This window comes from Notolepis coatsorum (assembly GCF_963971535.1).
Source record: "Notolepis coatsorum genome assembly, chromosome: 11".
NCBI lineage: Eukaryota > Metazoa > Chordata > Actinopteri > Aulopiformes > Paralepididae > Notolepis > Notolepis coatsorum.
In genome coordinates, this window is record NC_140175.1 from 51,789,306 (window position 1) to 51,811,031 (window position 21,726).

The 21,726-nt window shown below is 41.0% G+C and overlaps 1 protein-coding gene across 1 annotated transcript in view; it reads left to right on the forward strand.

Annotated features, from left to right (window-relative positions):
• LOC311237120 (AP2-associated protein kinase 1-like) overlaps positions 1-21,726 on the forward strand; it is a gene marked incomplete at its 3' end in the record, with an annotated part of 173,044 nt that overhangs the window by 77,639 nt on the left and 73,679 nt on the right. The window contains exons 15-18 of the mRNA XM_084324926.1: positions 994-1,095; positions 1,633-1,728; positions 2,724-2,831; positions 14,623-14,796. Of these exons, the coding sequence (XP_084181052.1) occupies positions 994-1,095; positions 1,633-1,728; positions 2,724-2,831; positions 14,623-14,796 (480 nt within the window). The remainder of the gene's footprint in view (positions 1-993; positions 1,096-1,632; positions 1,729-2,723; positions 2,832-14,622; positions 14,797-21,726) is intronic.

Below are 21,726 nucleotides of genomic sequence, written 5' to 3' on the forward strand. Positions count from 1 at the left end.
TTATACAAAAGTTACTTCACAGTCTTTGCTGCCATGTACCGGGCGCCTGGTGGTACTAAAACCAGATTTAACTCTGGCTAATCCATGATGTATGACTTGGCCATAATAATGTAATTTATAGGTCTCGTAGTCTATATTAATATTTCATATTCCATGTGTCCAGGATGGCAAAATTCAGTACTGTATCTACAAAAATCCCTGTAAATCATCTGCCCTTTGTTCATTTGCTAATTTAATTTAATTATTTTCTCCTTTGGTTCATTACAATTTACTCAAGCATAGTAACAGACACAATATCTGCTACCCAACCTGTATCTCACAGCTGACTTGCTAGTCTGACATCCCATGATCCCCAAATCTATTAGTCAGTCTGTCTAAAGAATGTTAAAATACAATAGTATATCAGACTACCTCTGGTATGGTGTGTCTGGGGCAAGGTTTGCAACAATGTTGCTGACCAGGTAGGATGTCCTACATCTCTCCATTCAGATGAATGTGCTCTTGCATCTAACACCATTAATTGTTTTGCACTGCTGCATTACGCATGTAACGTATAATTATCCTGCAATTACTCACACAGTATTATTATTTTGAGCCATTGTTCTTTTTCCAAGAGCTAGCAAAGCAGAGTGGTGGAGAGGAGAGGCACACCACGTCCTCGCAATTAAACTCAACAACAATGCAACAATGACTGTACTTGAGACTGACTAACTGCACATATTCAATGTGAAAAAAGTTATTTTAGTTATGTTATTGATTTAGGGACTATGAGATGTCTGCCTTTTTGTCAAACATAATGTCAGATCATATGCACTGTTGGAATGATTGTGATGACAGTGGACGACTGGGACAGCAGTGGTCACTAGCTTACTTGTAAAGACTGCAGATCTTTTGACAAGTTCTACTAAAGTGAAATATCCCTTTGAGTCTAGGACCCCATTGTGTGTCCAGTACCTTGGGAGACTATAGAACTTGGTTTCTGTGTTTTATCAGACATGCCCACAGACACGGAGGTACCTTCCTTTGAAGAGCTCATCCCTGGTCTGCTGGCCTCGCCAACTGGACCTGTTGGGGACAATGCACCACAGCACACTGGTGAGAACAGAACAGCCCTCCACATGGGTTCAGTAGCTTCAAAGTACTGAATGAGATAGGGGTGGGTATACTGTAGGCCCCACGACAGTCACGATTGCAGTCACAAACTGCAAAACATATTCCACGGTTTCAATGAAGTCATATAGAATTGTTGAAAAGATACATAATATGTAATATAATGCGATCAAACTGAAAAAGAAAGGTTTAACCTTTTACTATGCATCCCCCCACCCTGTATCCCCCCCATGCTGCTTTGACACCAGAATTTCCCCAAGGGGATCAATAAAGGATTATCTTATCTTATCTTATCTTACTACCACATTACAGAAGGTTACGCTTCCACTACCACACTACAGACGGTTAACCGTGTGTAGTGTGGTGTGGTAGTGAAATGTTAACCTTCCGTATTGTAGTAGTGAAAGCGTTAACTCTTTGTAGTGTGGTAGTGAAAGGTTTAAGAACATGGACAAACTCATGTTGAGTTAAATAGCACTGTAGGAGCCTAACCTGTCTGCTGTTCCTCCTCATCGCTGCCAGCTGAGAGACCTTCATTGCTGGCCGACCTGGATCTTGGTGCCTCTCTGTTGGTTGTTCCAGACTCTTTCTGCACACTGGAGCTATCAGATACAGCAGGTAAGGGACCGTACGACTACTTATATTTTATTTTGGGATGGTTGATATTAGGGCTGCAACTAACGATTATTTTGTTATCGATTAATCTGTCGATTATTGTATCGATTAAGAGAAGTTATTTATATTTCGGATGTGATTCATTCATTCACTGTGCACTAGTTAGATGACATGTTGTGCATGTTATGACTTTGAACGTCTGCCATTTCCACTGCAAAGACGTCAACTCATTGCTTCAGCCCTAGTTGCTATTCGTTTTTCGGAGTCTCTGGGCAGATACTTTCTTTGCCAGTTTATATTCAGTTTATATTCGCTTTATATTTTCCACTCCTCCTCTATGAATTCCCTCATAACTTTTCTCTCCAAAGCAATGGCCAAATTTAAATACAAATAAATATGGTAGTCTTAAGTTGTTACTAATATTTAGATATATGTAGTTATGTAGTTGCTATCATGTTATACATGTTACCACTGGATTCATCATCCTTGTAAATGTAGGATTAGACACCAGAATCAACATCCTAGGTGGTCTAGAACCTGAGTTACTGGTAAAATAACAGCAGGTGTTGGCAATTTTGAAAAATGGTTGCCATGGTTACCAGGGGACAAATCTGCGATGGCCCTATAGCTAAAAACCTTTCTTAGGGCATATTCTAACAGTGTGCAAAAATGTAATGCTTTTTTGGGCGACACGGTGGCACCTCACAGCAAGAGGGCCTTTCTGTGTGGAGTTTGCATGTTCTCCCTGTGTTCGTGTGGGTTTCCTCCAGGTACTCTGGTTTCCTCCCACACCATAAAGACATGCACACTAATTCTGGCACATTTACATTGATGTGGAAACTGAAGATGTTGATTAATGTGCACTGTCCCTGGGTAATAAATAAATATATGATTTATCGTAATGTGCTCGATTCCCTAAAATATTGCACCTTCATCTACTGCGCTATTTTATCACTTTTGTCCGTCTTGTCTTTCCTTCCATCTTGGCTGATGAATAGAGAAGTTGATTGAAGGCCTGACGTCTCCAGACGTATCCTCCCTGATGCTGCCTGACCTCCTGTCGTTGGCCGACCCCTTTGGTGGCTCCGTGGAAGACTCGGCTAAAGGTAGCTTCCCGTTTCTCCGACAGCCTTCATCAGCCTCACATACACACCGAGCACTATATCCAGGAACATGTTCCATGCCTTTGAGCCACTGCCCCAGGCTCTGGAAATGCTTTACATTTATTCTGGGCAGTGGTTTACTATGATACATTACTTTGATATATTTATTCAAATAAATCCTGGCTGCTAAGGAACTTTGCTAAGGCAACATATTTTAGTAATTTTCAACACGTTATTTGAGTCCCCCTAAATACAGTGTCTTACGTTTTGTGCTGAGGAAATTAAGTCTAGCAGTCTAGCACCCTATATATCCCTCTGTTTCGGTCATGTTCTCAATGGGCTCTAGCAGTGGTGCACAAGCCTGTACCATCAAACTAAATTCAGATCAAACCTTCAGACTAGATATTTCAGATCCAATATAACTCGAGATCCAACAATAGCATAGCAGTCTTGCTGTTACATTTTTTGTCAGAAACCTATTTTAGATTCAACTTTAGGTAGAAAAGAGAAGACTTACGAATGAGCCACCATCATGTACATGCACATTTGAGCAAAATCTCTTCACATGCACATACTCGTGCATACAAGATATTATAAGCTACAGTGATTGTGGCTGCAATTTTGAATGGCTCGATCAAGAGGGAAGGTTCTTGTCACAGCTGAACTGCAGAAAAGGCACAATATATTGAACATTTTCTGAGGACAAACCCTCATTCTGTAAAAACAATGCAAAACACACGAAAAGGCCATTTTCAGACAGTGCTGTTCTCCTGAAGAAGGAGATTTCACAACCTCTGCATCGGTCAGTAAAACTGCCTAACGCCCGTGCCCAAGTTCATTATCCTGCTTATACAATTAGTCCATGTGCCAGAACCCAACATTTCACTTGTTGGTACCACTCAAGGTGACAAAGCTTACTCATACTTTTTGAAAAGATCTACGTATGTCTGTAGATTATATCTTGGTATGATAGCCCTTCCTGAGTGATAGATTGTGAGCCTTAAATTAGAAGAGCAGTACTAGGCTCCTAATAACTCTAAAGAACAGCCACTAGGATATTGTCACAAAGTGGTCTGTCTTTATCATATATACAGGACATAAAGGACACCACAATGAGATAAGGAACCACTTAGAGTTTTATAAACAACATATTAAACAGAACAACATTATAAACACAATTAACATTGAAAGTGAATTACCGGTATACATTTAATCCCACAGTAATAATAATAATAAACTTTATTTGTATAGCACCTTTCATACAGAAACTGCAGCTCAAAGTGCTTCACAACAGAAAAAAGACAGGCATAAAAAGAGCACATAAAGTGCAGACATATAAAAATCACAGTTTTTCACATTAGGATCTAACATCCCAACAGGCCACCTTGTTTATGGTTTGATTCAGTTTTAAATAGACAATAATAAAAAGAGTAAGATAAAATAGACAATAGTGCAGTGCAATAAAATTGTAGAATAGAATAGATTAAAAAAATTATATATATATATTTTACAGTGCAATAAAATAGTTCTGGATTACTGTTCAACAGTTCAAAGTCGTCTTTACCTTCTCTGTTTGGTATCCACATTTTAAAACTTGACAGTCTTCCCTCCTGTTTGATACCCACTTTGACCCTTTGAACCTCCCACCCAGGGCAAACCTCCCTCTCAGGGCGCAGTTTCTCATGGTGCAGTTCTAGGCCTGGGTCCTACACAGTTTTAAAGCCTGACAGTCTCTTGTTTGATACCCACACAGTTTATTACCTGACAGTTTTGAACCTGTAATAAAAAGCAATAGACAGAGTAAAATAATACAGTGCAATAAAATAGTAGAATAGAATAGATAGTAAAATTATGCAATAGAATGGACAGAGTAAAATAGTGCTACAGTACAATCAACAGCGGAGTGTATTAGAAGGCTATGGTGAAGAGGTACGTTTTTAGTAGTGCTGTCATAGTAGGGTAATATGTGGCACTTCCGTGACCGTGGAGAGCGAAGGGCCGTTTCTCAATGGATTTGTCATCTAGGAGGGTTAATAAACAAATTTAGCCAGGGTGTATTTTTTAAAAAGGCGGGGAACATTTGTGAGAGACCAAAATCCAAAATGGCTGCTGTGGAAATGAACTTTTTAATGGTTTGACCTACAATGATGCACAATACATGGTTTCAGAGCTTATTTTGTTCAATGAATACATATTTGGTGTTTACAGTATATAATGATTTTACCTATTGTTGACCTTCAAATGCAAGATGGCTGCCAATTTTGAGCTCCAAAAGGGACTTTTTTCAAAATCGTCACAGAGCCTTCATATTAGGCTCTAATGAAAGCTCTGCTCATGATGAGTTGAATAATATACAGTATAAGTACACAGAAGTAATCTCTGAGGTCAATAAAGTCAATGTTTGTGTGTAAACAACAGTTGCTGATTTGCGGGTTTCCATTAAATAGGGTAGGCTACTGAGAATATGGTGTCCAGTTCATCCCATCACATTTTCATAATGAACCAAAAATAGTTTAACATAAAATAGTATTCTGTATGCAAAGCTAGCAAGGTTAGTTGCTTGAGCTGAATTTAACCCTTGTGCGCTGCTTATTTATTTATCTTACTTTGGTGTTAACAAAAACTCTGGGTCCGAATGGACCCGTTGTGTAACTCAATACTAACCACCCCAAAAAAATAAGTATTATCCAGTTTTATTTTGTACTTCATTACTAACTTACAAACCTTATTTTATAGCCCCAAGACACAATCTACCTATTTATTCAATCGAAAATAGGATTATATTCATTCATGCTGTTTCTCATATTGAAGAAAATGGGTAAATATTTATGCAATCTGACTATAACAGGCTAATATATGAAGACACTTTATTGAGTAAACTGCTTTGTGGGTTTTAGAACTGTATTATGGAAATAAATCAATATATCAGAATGAACTTGACAGGAATCCAAACCGTGGTTATTTATTGGTGTTGCTGCGAGAAAATGTGTTATGCCACTCTCCCAGCCCCCCACAAGATGCTACAATGTATCTATGTTTGTGTGGGAATGTCTCGGTTTGTGTGGGAATATTGTATTGTACACCTGTGCTTAACACATCCACCGCCGGAAACGGCTTACGACGTGTTTCAAGTTCATGCAAATTCTGCCATTCCACGGCGTACGACGTTATTGAGATCATATTTCATTTTTTCGCCATGTTATTCATAATTCCCTCACAGAGCCTGGTTTGATGCAGTGGGAGCCTGCACAACTCTGCAACGCTTCAATACTGCCGCCTGGTGGATGATCGGCGAGTTGCAACCGGAAATGGATCTCGGTGCACCGGGGAAATGCGTCCAGCACTCACATATTGTTGCGGGACTGTAGACACACATTGTGTATATGGATCGCTGCCATAACTCAATAATCGAGATTATTTGGGCGTTTATTATTATTATACAAACCGGAAATGGATCGAGTCGATCGCCGTCAAATAAGTGGGATCTTTTTACTCTAGTCTCATCGGCTAACGGTAAGAGGACGCTGACGTCATTTTCAGCGCGTTTGTTTATTATTATTCATGCAAACTGCTATGATCAATATATCACCCATACTACAGTTCAGTTCAGAGTTTTTATTTGCCACATGGAATCATACAATCAGAGTTTCTTCATTACACAATCATACATTTCATTCCATGGACAAAAGGAAGGAAGAAGAATAAATCTTATAGTTACCTGCCCCTTATTCCTAAACTAAGTATTTACTTAATGGTCGGCGTACAACCTAATTTACACAAATAATAATTTATACCATTATACAAGAAACACACAATCCACAGTTAAACAAGACATTTTTTTATTATAATAATAATAATAATAATAATAATAATAATAATAATAATAATAATAATAATAATAATAATAATAATAATAATAAGGAATAAAGAATAAAAGAAAGAGAAAAAAAAGAAAAGAAAAGATCTCACTATTCAGATCACATTTGATTTTCATACTGACTAAATATTTTTTTTTTATAATTTATTTTGAATTGATAAACACTATTACATCCCTTAAGCTCGCTATGGAGATAATTCCACAACTTTACACCAATAACTGAAGGACACATCTGTTTAAGTGTGGTACGTGTAAACTGATGTTTAAAATTGTATTTTCTCCTACTAAACTCACTTTCTAAATGAAAAAGATTTTGTAGTTTTTTTAAACTTAACCATGTCTTCAAGTTTAATTATTCTAGATTTAATAAATAATGTATTTGTGTTCTCGATAACTCACTATGTGTGATTCTTACAGCCCTCTTCTGTAGTATATATAATGGTTTTATATTGGTCCCATAAGTATTGCCCCATACTTCAACACAATAACTGATATAAGGTGAGATGAGTGAACAGTAGAGTGTTCTCATTGCCTCATACTCTTAACACATCCTTTACTTTATTCATAACAAAAATACTCTTGGACATCTTTTTTTTAACATGTCCTATGTGCGATTTCCATGTTAATTTATCATCCATAATCACACCAAGAAAACGAAATTCATTAACTCTCTCTATATCAACTCCATCTATGGTCAGTGCTATATTTTCATCTAGTTTTCGATTGCCAAAAATCTTAAATTTAGTTTTTTTCATAAAGCATTTACTGACGATCACGGAATTATAAACGACCCCCCCCCCCATTCATCCGCGCATGATAAGTCATAACGTTTAGGATCATGTACAGTTGAAATTTTTAATATAGCGTGTATCGCCAACAAACGGCAGTTGATAATCTATATATGCGTTTATGCCTATAAATCACGTTCTAGGAATTACTGCAGAAAAACGATAAAAACATATTTATATTCTAGACGGTATTTTCATATGAATCTATGAATGAAAAAGTATAACGTTCCCACATCCTGAACGATAGATAATCGATGTTGAATGGGCCATAGTAATGTCAATTTAGCAATACAATTTAAAAAGTTATAGCCCTGCAAAGAAGGTAAACATCTCCATAGGCTTAGACTGGTGGCAGTGATCATACATTGATGGATATAAGCGTGGCAGGGAATGTGTTAAGCAAGCCAGGCGACGCAAAGACAACAAAAGTAAAAATGCTCAGTGTTCAAGATCTGAAATGCCTTCTCAGAGTGCTTTATGTGATGAAGAGGCAGAGGGACCATCACCAAAGCACCTTCGTTTGTCAGTGGGTGGGCCTCTCCATGACAAAACAAAATGTGTGTGGTGTATGCAAGGTACGGACATGAGGCACCCGAACAGGAAACAAGGCAAGCTGTTAAGAATCAACACACCGTCAACACACCGCTCCTTCAAGCGCCACACAATCCTCATAGAAGATGAGGAGCTCAGGGATCGTCTCACACGACTAATTGAGTCAACGACAGCACTGTCAGATCCTTACGCAAATTATATAATGTACCACTATGCCTGTTGGATGAAGCATATCCACCACACAGTCTTCAAGACAGATGATGCTATGCATAGGCATAAATGTCCATGGCATGACAAGGAGTAAAGATCTAATAGACACTGCACAAGAGTGGTGTCTGCATCAGCTATGCAGATACACTGCTCCTCTATGACCACTGGGCTTTGATGGATATGGAGGCATCAGCAAACTGCCCACAGGAGATCGCAGACAGCAAGCCAGCTATCGTGATCATCGACAATGACGACTTCAAGATTGACACTATGACAGGTGACTCTACAGGAGCCCATCGAACAAATGTCATGTACGTGCAGCCAGAGAGCTATGAAAAGAAACCAGGCAAAGAGACTGCTGGAACGCTCACCAAGAAGAAGGAAATCTCTGCACAGCAAAGCAGAGTGTGCAGAAATGACAGGTTTGCCAGTACAGATGCCCCCCTGGTAGCAAGAGTGAGCCACTTGTTTGTCCCAGGGTATATCCACCAGTGGATGGGTCAGCTCCGCAGCGTGCTCGCTCTGTGATACATGCACTGTCTTGTGTAGACAATCATGGTACAAGACCACCACCTGAAGAGCAGCGAGTTCCAGGATACAGTGGTGCCCAGTCCTGCTGTCATCCACCACCCAACAAGAGCAAGCCTTACTACCACACAACATACAATGAACCTCCAAGCAAGTCAGTGGTGAATGACATCATGGTGAAACATGTGGAGGCCATGCGACTGAAGAATATTCCATTCTTTCTTGTTGGTGACCTGCCCACCTACAAGACGATCACTCAGCTCAAGGCGGAGAATCCAGAAATGTTCAAGGACATCATCCCAATCCTCTGAGCTTTCCACCAGCTGATGTCCTACATTTATGCCATCTACAAGAGATTCAAGGGCTCTGGAATGGCAGACACTCTGGTTACAGCAGGGGTAGTAGTGGAGGGGTCGGTAGACCAAGCAATAGGAGGAAAGCACTACAGACGGGGAGTGCGGTGCATCCTGCTCTTGAGAGAGGTTATTATCCAAAATCAACTGTCAAAGATGCTTGAGCACAAGAACTATCGGAAGACATCAAGGAGAACCTCAACATTCTGCGGAATGCACTGACTGAAACTCAAGAGGCTCTACTGACAGCTTACTGTGATCCACACGTCCCAAATGTTTTCCCAAAACCCGAAGACAGGTTCCCAGGTGCTGCTGAATCCAGTGAACTCATGGTCAACATGGTCACAAAAACTTGTGAAAGAACAGGTGAAAACACAAGTTGGTCAAGTGCAGGGTGATATCATATACTGTGAGGGAGAAGTGTCAACCAACCTCATCACTGGCGTGCCTAATGGAAACTATACAGTATGTCTTCAAACATCCAGAGGCAGATACAATGCTGCTCTCCGCCTATGCAAAGGTGAGGACCACCAACTACACTGGACCTGTTGTTCTAGACTGCAGAGACACAGACGTGTTTGTCCAAGCAGCTTATGTCTCGCAACAAATCAGAGGTGATCTGCTGATCAAGCGGAAGAATGCATTTATCAACTGCCGTGCAATGCTCTCTGAAGAGGTTGCAGACATCATCATACCTCTCCATGTGATCACTGGCAGTGATCACACCTCAGGCTTCTATGGCCATGGAAAGAAAAAGGTGTTTGAGAAGGTGATGGTTGTTCCTGAGGCAAGAGAGCTCCTGGGACGAGTAGGTGAGAGTCTGGAGTTGAAAGATGAAGTGAGAGCGGATATGAAAGCATTTGTCCTCTCAATTGTTTACGCTGAGAGTGCAGATGTTACGTGTGGCCAGGCCAGAGCTTCCAAGTGGCACAAATTGAAGAAGTGTACGATTCGTCTCCCACCTGATGAGGACTCCTTGGATCTTCATGTGGAAAGGACAAACTACATTACATATTGCCAGCTCCATTACAACCTTCAAGAACATCCTTCCCCCATTGGTCATGGCTGGGAACTAGTGAATGGGAAGTGCCGGCCAGTGCGTCATACCCTTCCCCTCTTGCCCCAGCAGCTCACATCTCATGACTGCTCAGATTAGAGTAGCAGTAATGATGAATGGAGCCAGTGTGGAGAATCAACAAATTCTGATGAAGAATAGTTGTTACGTTATATCGTCTGCTTAGCTTACTTTATATCCATCCCTACTCTGTATTTTGTGTTTTCTACCAGCCTTTTTTCTCCACCCTTATTTCCTTTATTTTTTTATATTGTGATGTGAACATTAGTGTGTTTTATTCTAACAATTATATTTTCAGTTTGACATTACATGGTTCAGTTGCTGTGTCAGCCAGAGGGAGATGCTGTTGCCTCCAAATCTGCCCGTAAGGCCCTTAAGCTACTAGTTATTTTGGAGTGCTATTTGTTGAAGCACCATAGTTATACAAAAGTTACAAAAATATATTAAAAAAAAGAGAGAGAAAAAACACCTCCCCTTTGACTGTTCACCTTGTTATAGTAAGGGAGCTTGAGTACCTCAGTGAACCCTGAGAGCTATGCCAGTAGGAGGAAACTCCTAGCAGGTTTTGCCAAACCGGACAGGTCTAGGGTGAGCGGTCAGACAAAGCAGTCAGACAACCTTGTGGAAACAGCATCTGGGGCCAATAACCCACCCTGCTGAAGCAAACAGGGGTGATCATGTCTCCGACTTTCACAGATGGATGGAGTATGGTGGAAGATACCCACCTATCCCCTCTGTCCATAACGCAACTCATCATGAGCAGAGCTTTCATTAGAGCCTAATATGAAGGCCCTGTGACGATTTTGAAAGAAATCCCTTTTGGAGCTCAAAATTGGCAGCCATCTTGCATTTGATGGTCAACAATAGGTAAAATCATTATATAAACACCAAATATGTATTCCTTGATCGAAATAAGCTATGAAACCATGTATTGTGCATCATTGTAGGTCAAACCATTAGAAAGTTCATTTCGACGGCAGCCATTTTGGATTTTGGTCTGTCACGAATTTTCCCTGCCTTTTAAAAAAAATACACCCCGGCTAAATTTGTTTATTAACCCTCCTAGATGACAAATCCATTGAGAAACGGACCTTCGCTCTCCACGGTCACGGAAGTGCCACAGATGACCCTACTATCACGCGATTAAAAAAATTTATCTAATTAATTACAGGATTTGTAATTAATTTATCTAATTAATCGCATTTTAATCGCATAACCATTTTAGCCCTGATATTTTATATTCTATAATCATATTTCATATAGCATGTGTCCGGATGGCAGAATTCAGTACTGTATCTACAAAACCATCATCATCTTCCCTTTATTCATTTGCTTAGATTTTTCAGGTCTGGTAAATTTTTGCATGGTGTTATTCACACAATTTCTTTTTTTAAATAATTGAATTGAATTGATATTCTCATTTGGTTCATTACAATTTACTCAAGCCTAGTAACAGACACAGTATTTCTGACACTGCAGAATACATTCCCTGAGATCCATAGATGTCCCTAGAATCAGATACCAAGAACATGCAAATGGCCCATTTAAAAAAAAAAGTTTGTAAATGTTTATTCTATGTTCTTATGGAATGAATGAGATGAAATACATTTTGAGTTAATTTTCATAACGCCATAATTTGCTGTGTAATTAATTAATCTAATTAACGCGATAAACTGACAGCCCTAGTTTTTAGCTTATTTTTGAAAATATTAAGAGATCTAGCTTCCCTAATGTCCATAGGTAGTGTGTTCCATAACTTTGGTGCATAGTTTGCAAAGGCTGCATCCCCGATTTTCCTTAGACTGTGGCTTGGAACCTTCAATAGACCAGTAGTAGATGATCGCAATGTTCTAGGAGGCACATAGTTGACTAGAGAGTATTTGCAATGTAGCTTGGTCCTGTTCCATTTAGTGCTTTGTATATAAGGAGGAGGACCTTGAAATCAATACTAAATGTTACCGGAAGCCAGTGTAGGTTAGCTAATACTGGACTGATGTGGTCTCTCCTCTTTGTTCTAGTTAGTAGCCTAGCTGCCGAGTTTTGAATGAGTTGGAGTCGTTCTGTGTTTTTTTTTGGAGGCCAGTGAGGAGTGCATTACAGTAGTCAAGTCGGCTTGAGATAAAGGCATGGATCAGTTTTTCAGCGTATTTTTGATTTATAAATGGCCGTACCTTAGCTATGTTTCTAAGGTGGAAAAATGATGTTTTTGTCACCTTGTTGATGTGTGATTTAAAGCTTAGGTCTGAATCTATTATAACACCAAGACTTGTAACTTCGGGTATGATCCAAGGAGTAAGTTGCCCCATATTGCTCTGTAACATTTCTCTTTTTGTTATAGGGCCGACTAGTAGGATTTCAGTTTTGCCCTCATTTAATTTCAGGAAGTTGTTCGTCATCCATTTGTTTATTGCTAAGAGACAGGCGGAAATCAAGTTAATAGCTGTGTGATCATTTGGTTCAGCAGAGATGTACAATTGTGTGTCATCTGCGTAACTATGGAAATATACATTGTGTTTTCTAATGATGTCTCCGAGTGGCAGCATGTATAGTGAGAATAATAATGGACCAAGGCAGCTCCCCTGTGGAACTCTGAAGTAGGTGTCATGTTTCTCAGAAGAATGATCTCCAAGCCTGACGTAATATTTTCTCCCTTTGATATATGTTCTGAACCAGAAAGACCGACGATGTATTAGGATATCATGGTTGATCGTGTCAAACGCTGCGCTTAGATCTAATAGAACGAGAATTGAGACTTTGTTTGCATCAGAGTTTATTCTGAGGTCACTAATTATTTTTGTAAGAGCAGTTACAGTATCATTATTAATGGGAATAGGCCTATGTCAAGATCTGATTATAGTCAGGCTATCATGATCTGTGTGTACTTAAGATAGAGTTCACCCCATAACGAGCTTTGTGGTGGCCCCACCCGTTGTCCAGCGTTGTAAGTTGGTAACATTGGCTGGGATGAGTCGATGCTTCTCTGCTTTGTTTTGGCAACAGTGGGCATGGGTTGGACAGGGACTGGGTTGACTGTCTTTGCTTGCACAGAAAATCCCTGTTGTAACTTCCGTTCTGGTAAACAGAGCTTTTCAGGTGATACGTGAAATCACTGCGCCCAGGCAGCAGTGGTTTGGCCCAAATCTTTTATGTATTTTTTAGTATGTAAAAAAACAAAAGAAATCTAATATAACATTTGTATTTCTCCATGTGGGAAATACACAGGTCACAACATGTTTACAGGAAAGTTTTGGCGTTGTATTTGGAGTGTATTTCGTGACTGTTGGGAACTAGGCTAGCTGGACTAACCTACTTACAGTGGATTACGCTAAGCTAGGCTAACGGTACGAGTCTTCCTGCTCCTACTGCATGCACAGAGAAGAAAAGGGTATGTATCTGCTTGTCTAACTCTGGGGTAGATGGCAAATAAGCGAATTTCCCCCAAAATTGGCGTGCTCCTTTAAAAGACTGGTTTTCTTTGGCAAGTCCATTCGTGGACAGGTTATCTGGATAGAGGAGGAGTTTTCCCTTTGCATCTGAGATGATGTGCAAGGCAAATTCACTCTCCAGCTTTGGTCTTATGTGCTTTGTGGCTGATTCTTTGACTTGGACGATTCCTTGGGACTTGAACATGAACAACCCAAGGAAGTGGGAATTACTAGTCAGAAAGTCAGATCTTTCTACACCACCCAAGTTACAGAGCTTTGACATTTAGGGGGTGTGCCAATACACAAATCTGCTTAAAGGGGAACTCCAACATTTTGGGAAATTAGCTTATTTAACATCTTCCCTGGAGTTAGACAAGAAGATACATACCTTTTTTGTCTCTGTGCGTGCATTTTAGCTTTGGGAATAGACGCTCCGTTAGCATAGCTTAGCTTCATCACTGGAAGTGAGGCAGGACAGTAGCCTTACAGTGCCTTACAGTGTATTGCAAGGTCTGACATTGACCAAACTTGATATGCATGACCTTGATGGGCTCTAGGTCAACTCCTGAAAAGGGGGTCAATGTCAGACTTTGCAATCAAAAGTTAGGGGCCTAATAACCCTTGCCATAATTTCAGTGCGCCCCCTAACTTTTGATTGCAAGGTCTGACATTGACCCCCTTTTCAGGAGTTGACCTAGAGCCCACCAAGGTCATGCATATCAAATTTGGTCAATGTCAGACCTTGCAATACACTGTAAGGCACTGTAAGGCTACTGTCCTGCCTCACTTCCAGTGATGAAGCTAAGCTATGCTAACGGAGCGTCTATTCCCAAAGCTAAAATGCACGCACAGAGACAAAAAAGGTATGTATCTTCTTGTCTAACTCCAGGGAAGATGTTAAATAAGCTAATTTCCCAAAATGTTGGAGTTCCCCTTTAAAGTCTACAGCTAACATACTCCTGTGTTCTGCTGCCTTCCTCCTCCAGACCCACTGACAGGAGAGGACTCCCTGCTGGGCTGCTCCCTCCTCTCAGGACCCTCAGCACCTCTGGCAGGGAGCAGCGCTGCCTCCTCTCTCTCCTCTGCTCCCACCTCTGCTGCCTCTATCTTGGATGACTTCAGTCTTCTGTCTGGGGGAGAGCCCACACAGCCTGTTGCAGGTACTGTATTAGCTGAGCATGTATGCTGTTTGTCAGCAACTTATATAGTTTAACACATTCACACCTGGGAGCTGCCCAGTATAACCACAATCTGACACGGTTGGGTAATTAGCGGCTCTACTGGAGCAATTGATGGTTTAGTGCCTTGCTCAAAGGCACTTCAGAAGTAGAGAGGGGGTTAAAGATGCTTTATATGGTAGGGCATTTTAAAGTCAACCCGATATCTGACAGGGAGCCAGTGAAGGGACACCAGAGGGACACCAGGGGTAATGTGGTCCCACTTTTAGTTTAAGTCAGGTGCCTTGCTGCAGCATTCTGCACAAGCTGCAGCACACATTGGCCTAGGGCTGGAGGCACTGTCTTATACTATATGGCTGGGGGCACTGTGTTCAAAGGCTGGAGACACTGGCCTATTAGGCTGGAGGTGGGAGAGAGAAGCATTACAGCTTGCAAAAGGTCCTTGAGATGGGAGGTCCTTGAGATGGGACTGGGAGGATATGACAGCATGAATTACTGTCTCCAGGTCAGTAATAAAGGACAGAAAAGTCTGATCTTAAAATAATTTTAAGTGGATATAATCTAATTTCAAACCTTTATTCATACTCTAAAGGCAACGGCGGTTTCACTCATTCACAGTCACGTCGCGTGTACACACAGAGGCATATCCCCCCCCCCCAAAAAGGCATATCCACTCATTCTGATAGAACCAGGATTTCATGTGTTTTTCAAACCTGAAGAATTGGTTGAAAATCTGATTTTTGAGATTAGTCTCTGAGATTAGTCGGGCTGCTCTGCTTTGGCTTTAACACTTTGAATGCCCAGCAGGGGGCGCACATTTAGTGCTTGAGTGCCCAGCACCACTTCAATGTTAACGTTAATATCGCCTAATCTATGTTTTAAATTATGGCTATGTGTCTAATCTGCCCGTCGCATTATCAATGACCCATTTCCAGTCAACATTGTCGAAGCACATTGTTTTTTTATCGGTTCTTTTTCCGTTTTATATCATTTTGAAAAGCCCTCGTTTTCAAGAAGAAAAAAAAAAATCCCTGCTAAACGCTGATGTACTGTAATATTCTAGAACGTTGTCATTGTTCGGCCTATTTATGAATCGTTTTCAAATAAACGCTAGATTATCGATAGTATATGTGTACATATGCACGCTGGTGCCGCAAGCTGTAAATCGATTATCTTATTTCCTGATCACTCGCACAGTCAAAACAGCCATATCACATATAGGGGAAAGCTTATATCTCTGTGAAAAAAGGTCTGATTATCCTAATACTGGTCAAATAGATTCCTTACCCGAGATCAGATGGTATCCAAATGGATGATTCCAATTCCTGATCGACCATTCCAAAAATCTATCCTTTTATTGATCCACGTGTATACAGTAAAACACATAATCCCCGCTGCTCTGATGGTCCAGCATGAAGCTGATCGGCCCCGGTTGCTTGCGTGAGAAGTAAAATGTGGAGTCCGGGTCTTTTTTCCCCATGCATTTTCATTGAATCCAATCCAAAAGGGTGAATTACCATCTGGGAGACGATAGGGGGCGCTTTTTTCACATCTGAGCGCCGGGGGTGGCTGATTTACCAACGGTAGACTCGGTTGATGAAATATTAATTCAGATCGCTAATAAAAATAAAATAAACTAGAAAAAACGAATATTCTCGTTATGGGCATTCAACCCGCGGGAGGTAAACCAGAGAAAACTTGGTTTGGGCATTCAAAGGGTTAATGGGAGATACTGTACAGGTGTGTCATATGCGTAACAATAACATTTGATATTATATCATTATTCAGCCAAGCACAGGGTGTCCGCGGATCCTTAAAAAGTCTTAAAAGGTCTTAAATTTGTTTATCAATAATTAAGGCCTTAGTTTGTCTTAAAATGTCTTAAATCCATTTTCAGAGGTCTTAAAAATGCCATAGAAAGGAAAGATAAAATGCCATGTCATCTTATGTTTTATTATGAAATCTGGAGGAAAACGGTTAACGGGAGATAAAGTTTGACTTTTCATTGACCGTGTTGTAGAATCACGCAGACCGGAATGGGGCGGAACCAACACAACTCCTTGTGTAATGTGTTGGCCGGGGAACCAACGGAGTATAGCTAACGTTAGCAAGGCGAAGCGATAACGCTAACGTTACGTTTAGTTTAGTTTAGTTTAGCATTTGCACTCGTTAATATGGGAAAGTGCCAATTTAACGAGAACTGCTCTACAATCCACTGTTTGCGCGATGGTTGGTCCCAGTCAAATACCATCACAAGCCCCGCTGCAAAAAAAAAAGAGCAGTCGCGTCGCACATGCTGAGCGTTCTGCAAAAACCGCCTGCAAACTACTATTTCGCATTTATTTTCGGCCCCTGCCTCCACACCAGCTGCGCCATCTCAGGTAGGACTATATTAACATCTGCACCAACAGAAGTCCGGATAACATTCGGCTCCACGCCAAAGCTTGAAGCTGAGGTCTTAACTTGAAAATAATCTATTCACGGATGTAAACAAGGACACGTTTGTGTTTATGTTCGATCGATGAGAGCTTCACCCACTATGTATTTCTTCCTCCCACCCACCCCCTCCTAATGACGTACAGTATCCTCCCATGTATGTTAGGATCTATGGGTAACAGTACTGTATATTTGCATATCGTATATGTCACAAATGTAACGGTACAGTACTATATACCTGTATGTCCCTATGCCATAAATGTCATGTATGTTGAGTATGTCATAAATGTCACTATGAATTGAAAATGGGGGACCCTGATGTAAACAAGACAAATGTCTTTCTCTGGTCTGCATCCCCTTAACAATTGTGTGTATTGAGCCGTACTGTATTGTACCCATTCTGCAATCTGTTAAATAAAGTATTCATTCATTCAACCAAAACCACAAAAACAAAACAACTGGATGAATGAATGAAAACTTTATTTAACAGATTGCAGAATGGGTACAATACAGTACGGCTCAATACACACAATTGTTAAGGGGATGCAGACCAGAGAAAGACGTGTGTCTTGTTTACATCAGGGTCCCCCATTTTCAATTATAGTGACATGACATTTATGACATACTCAACATACATGACATCATGACATTAATGGCATAGGGACATACATGACATACAGGTATACTATATAGTACTGTAGTGTTACAATTGTGACATATACGATATGCAAATATACAGTACTGTTACCCAGAGATCCTAACAGAAAATATATACATATGATGGGGAGGAGACTGTACATTAGGATGGGGGGGGGGGGGGGTTTGGACATTTACGGTGCCCAGTTTCTAATTGCAGCCTCCCGTAGGTGCTCTTTAAGAGCGGTTTTGAATGTGGGCAGGGGTAAAGTGGGTTTTAGGAGTGAGGTTAAGCAGTAGTCTGACCAGTTTGTTTTGTGATGTTTGTAATCTTGTTTTTAGGGCCTTTGAGGTGCTTTGGTACCATGAGGTGCAAGCATAGTCGTAGTACCCTTGAATGAGTGCTCCTGTTAGAGTCTTCAGGGTATTCTTGTTTACCAGAGAGGAGATCCGGCACAAGAATCTTGTTTGTTGGTTGACTTTTTTGATACCCTGGGGAGGGTGGTAATAGTTATGTGTTCTGACAGTGGCTGCTTGGCCCCTGGTATATTTTGTATAGCTATATTTGCTATTTATGTTTGGTCACCCCTTTGTTGAAATTCATCCAATCCAGTTACTCCTTTAAGTTCAAGATTTTTAAGTTTCCAAGTTATGTTTTAATAAACATCTGTGGACCAATGTGTCCCTAAACTTAAACTAATTGGTGTCGTTGCATGATTTTTGTTATTGTGAAATTGGTATTAAATTTAATTCTGAGTGGCATTAAAAAGTCTTAAAAAGCATTAAATCTGACTGGGCTAAACCTGCAGATACCCTGCAAGCAGAAGCATGTAGATTGAAAAAATAATAGGAGCTAATATAGAGCCCTGGGGAACCCCACAGGAAATTGGCATTGAGGATGACTAGGGTTGGAATATTGAAAACGTTGGGAATTGGGATTGATTAAAGTTTGATTGATAAACCTTTTACCATATCATGCGCACTAAACAGACATAATTGCCTTCTAATATAAACATTTTAAATAACAATTTACTTATGACTTGAATTTACAGAGGGACACTTAAGGGGCACTTAATTAAAACAATTAGCGCATAATCTCAAATTAACAAAATCGAATAGACACACAAGTCTCTCGGACAGATGGCTCTTAAACCATTTTCAGGCAAATGTGTCAAAACCAACATTCATTAACCTTTGCAATAGAAGAATGATCAACTGTTGGATAAATCACTCAACAAAAATGGTGGCATGATCACGGTTGGATACTATATCAATTACAACTAAAGTTGTGGCTGTGATAGTGCTATGCTTTGTTCTAAAACCGGATTGATGTCGTTATTGCATTGTGCATTTTTTGTCGTAATGTAGCATTTGTGTGTGTGACATGTGTCTGTCATCACATAGTAATATTGGCCTCAGGCTTAAGTCGGGCTAGGGCAGAGTAATTGCTTAACTTGTCAGGGTAGGGCCGGGCCTGAATGCTACAGGCTTGGGCCGGGCTAGGGCCTAAATTTCAGGCCTGTACAAACCTCTAGGGCGTATCAACGCGCATTGTCATTTCATAATAGACACAGAGCAGCGCAGACCTTCAATTTTAGAAGCTATTGCCACTTTTCCACTGCATGGTACCTACTCGACTCGACTACTCGCTTTTGGTACCTGGTACTTTGTTCGTTTTCCACTGCAATTAATACCCCCCCAGTGTACAGTAGCTGGTCGTCATAGTGAGGGCGCCATGACGTCATCTTCAACGCGACCCACAAGCTATGAAACCAGTGCCTTATTAGCTCAAATGCGCTAGCCGTAATGCTAACAGGCAGAGTAGAGTGAGAGTCGAGTAGGTACCATGCAGTGGGAAAGTGCCATATGACATCTAGCTATTCAGCCCTGCATTCGACAGCTCTGTGACAATTCCTCTCGCGAGTCACGCTGTTTAACTAGGCTATCCCTGGGAACGCTCACAGGCATCTAATAGTGAGGGAAGGGGGGCTGAGTCTCTCCCTCTCTCTCTCTCTGCTAACAATCCTGATTCCTGAACCTATTTCATTCAAAAGGAAGATATTGATGGACATTAGCTATAGTATATAGCTCAGCAGCTGTAACAGAATAATTTTATTATTTTGGATTATTTACGTTTCAACAGTGTCAAAATATTTGTATTAATTAAAGAATTGTATAAAGAATTGTCCATGTTCTGTCATCTAATAATATATTCCATTACCTTTCCTATCGGTATCAAAGTCAAAATGTTGCTATTGTGACAACACTACAACATACAAAAGCAGCTGGACAACCGATATCCTTTGCATCTAGTAGGCATGGGCCAATGTGTGATTTCGGTGGATGGAGATGGAACACTGCGAGCAAAGCAGTCTAAAACGGCGCATTTCTGCAGACTAATGTTATGTTTTGACAACAGATGTTTTGACAAATTGCTTGTATTGCCACCCATACTTGCAAATGTTTTATTGCACTTGTGGCAACGTCCGTTGTCGGCATTGACTTTCGTAAAGTGTACCCAGACTTTCGTTTTGTTCTCTCCGCCATGATGAGCGCAGAGCTCGGTCTGTGTGGCTTCAACACGGAGCCACGGACAGGCCCCTCCCTTAAGTACCCGTATGTGTGTGGCTCGCTGAGTCGCTGTGGCTCGCTTCTCGTGCAGACAGACAGACAGACAGAGAGAGGAGAGGAGGCCCAACTTTGAGAATAGATTAACGGCGTCAATTGTATTATCGCACGATAATAGTCCGGCGTTAACTTAGCCCGGTAACAGCGTTAACGGCCCAGCTCTACAATAGATACATGTGGTAAGCAGATATGTGAATAGAATAGATATATGTAGTAAGCATATTATGTGAATAGAATAGAAGCACTTAACCCAGCAATGAACTCAATGTTGACAGACCACAGACAGAAGATGGTAAGAAGCTGATCCACGGCCTCGGTGGTGCACGTAGAACAGTCACTGCAATCTTGGCTAAGACCCAGAGACATCCACCACCTTGGTCAACACTACGAGACAACCACTCAGAGAGATGGGGGGGGGGGGGGGTTAGAGAGTTCCCATGTTTGTAGTGGGCGGAGATGGAGCAATATATACATGTAGTGAGCATATGCATACATGGTGACAGTCGAATCAAAGTATATAAGACATTTATGAAATTGAGTATATACAGTATGAGATACAAGACAATAGCTCTGGGCCGTATGCCCCGGGGGGCAGGAGATACTACAAAAAATTGGTCAGGGCAGAGCAGGTAAGGTTCAGCTCTGCAGGCCAGACAGAAGGAGGTATGAAGCTGTTCCATGGGACCGGTTGAGACAGAGACGGAGGTTAAAAAGGTTCTCCCATGTTTGCAGAAAAGCAGACATGGGAGCAAATAGACATCCTAACTAAATTAGACAGATTCATCTAAGGGTCAGTCCCTGACCAGGTGAGATCAGGGTAGGTTGAAGGAGAGAGAGAAAAGATGGGTCTTAAGCAGGGATTTAAAAGCTTCGGCAGAGCAGGCGCCCCTGACGACAGCGGGTAATTTCTTCCACATGTAGGGAGCGTGGTAGACAAAGGCTCTGTGGCTGGCGGATTTATTTTGAACCCTAGGAATCGATAGAAGCCCTGCATTTTGTGAGCGCAGAGCACGAGCGGGCGAGTATCGAGAGATGAGTATCGGATAGATAGAGCGGTGCAAGCCCATTTAAAATTTTGTAGGTGAGGAGTAGCACTTTAAAGTCAGATCTGGCTTGAATAGGAAGCCAGTGTAAGGCAGACAAAACTGGTGTGATGTGATAAAATTTTCTAGTTTTAGTTAGTATCCGTGCAGCCGCATTTTGCATGAGTTG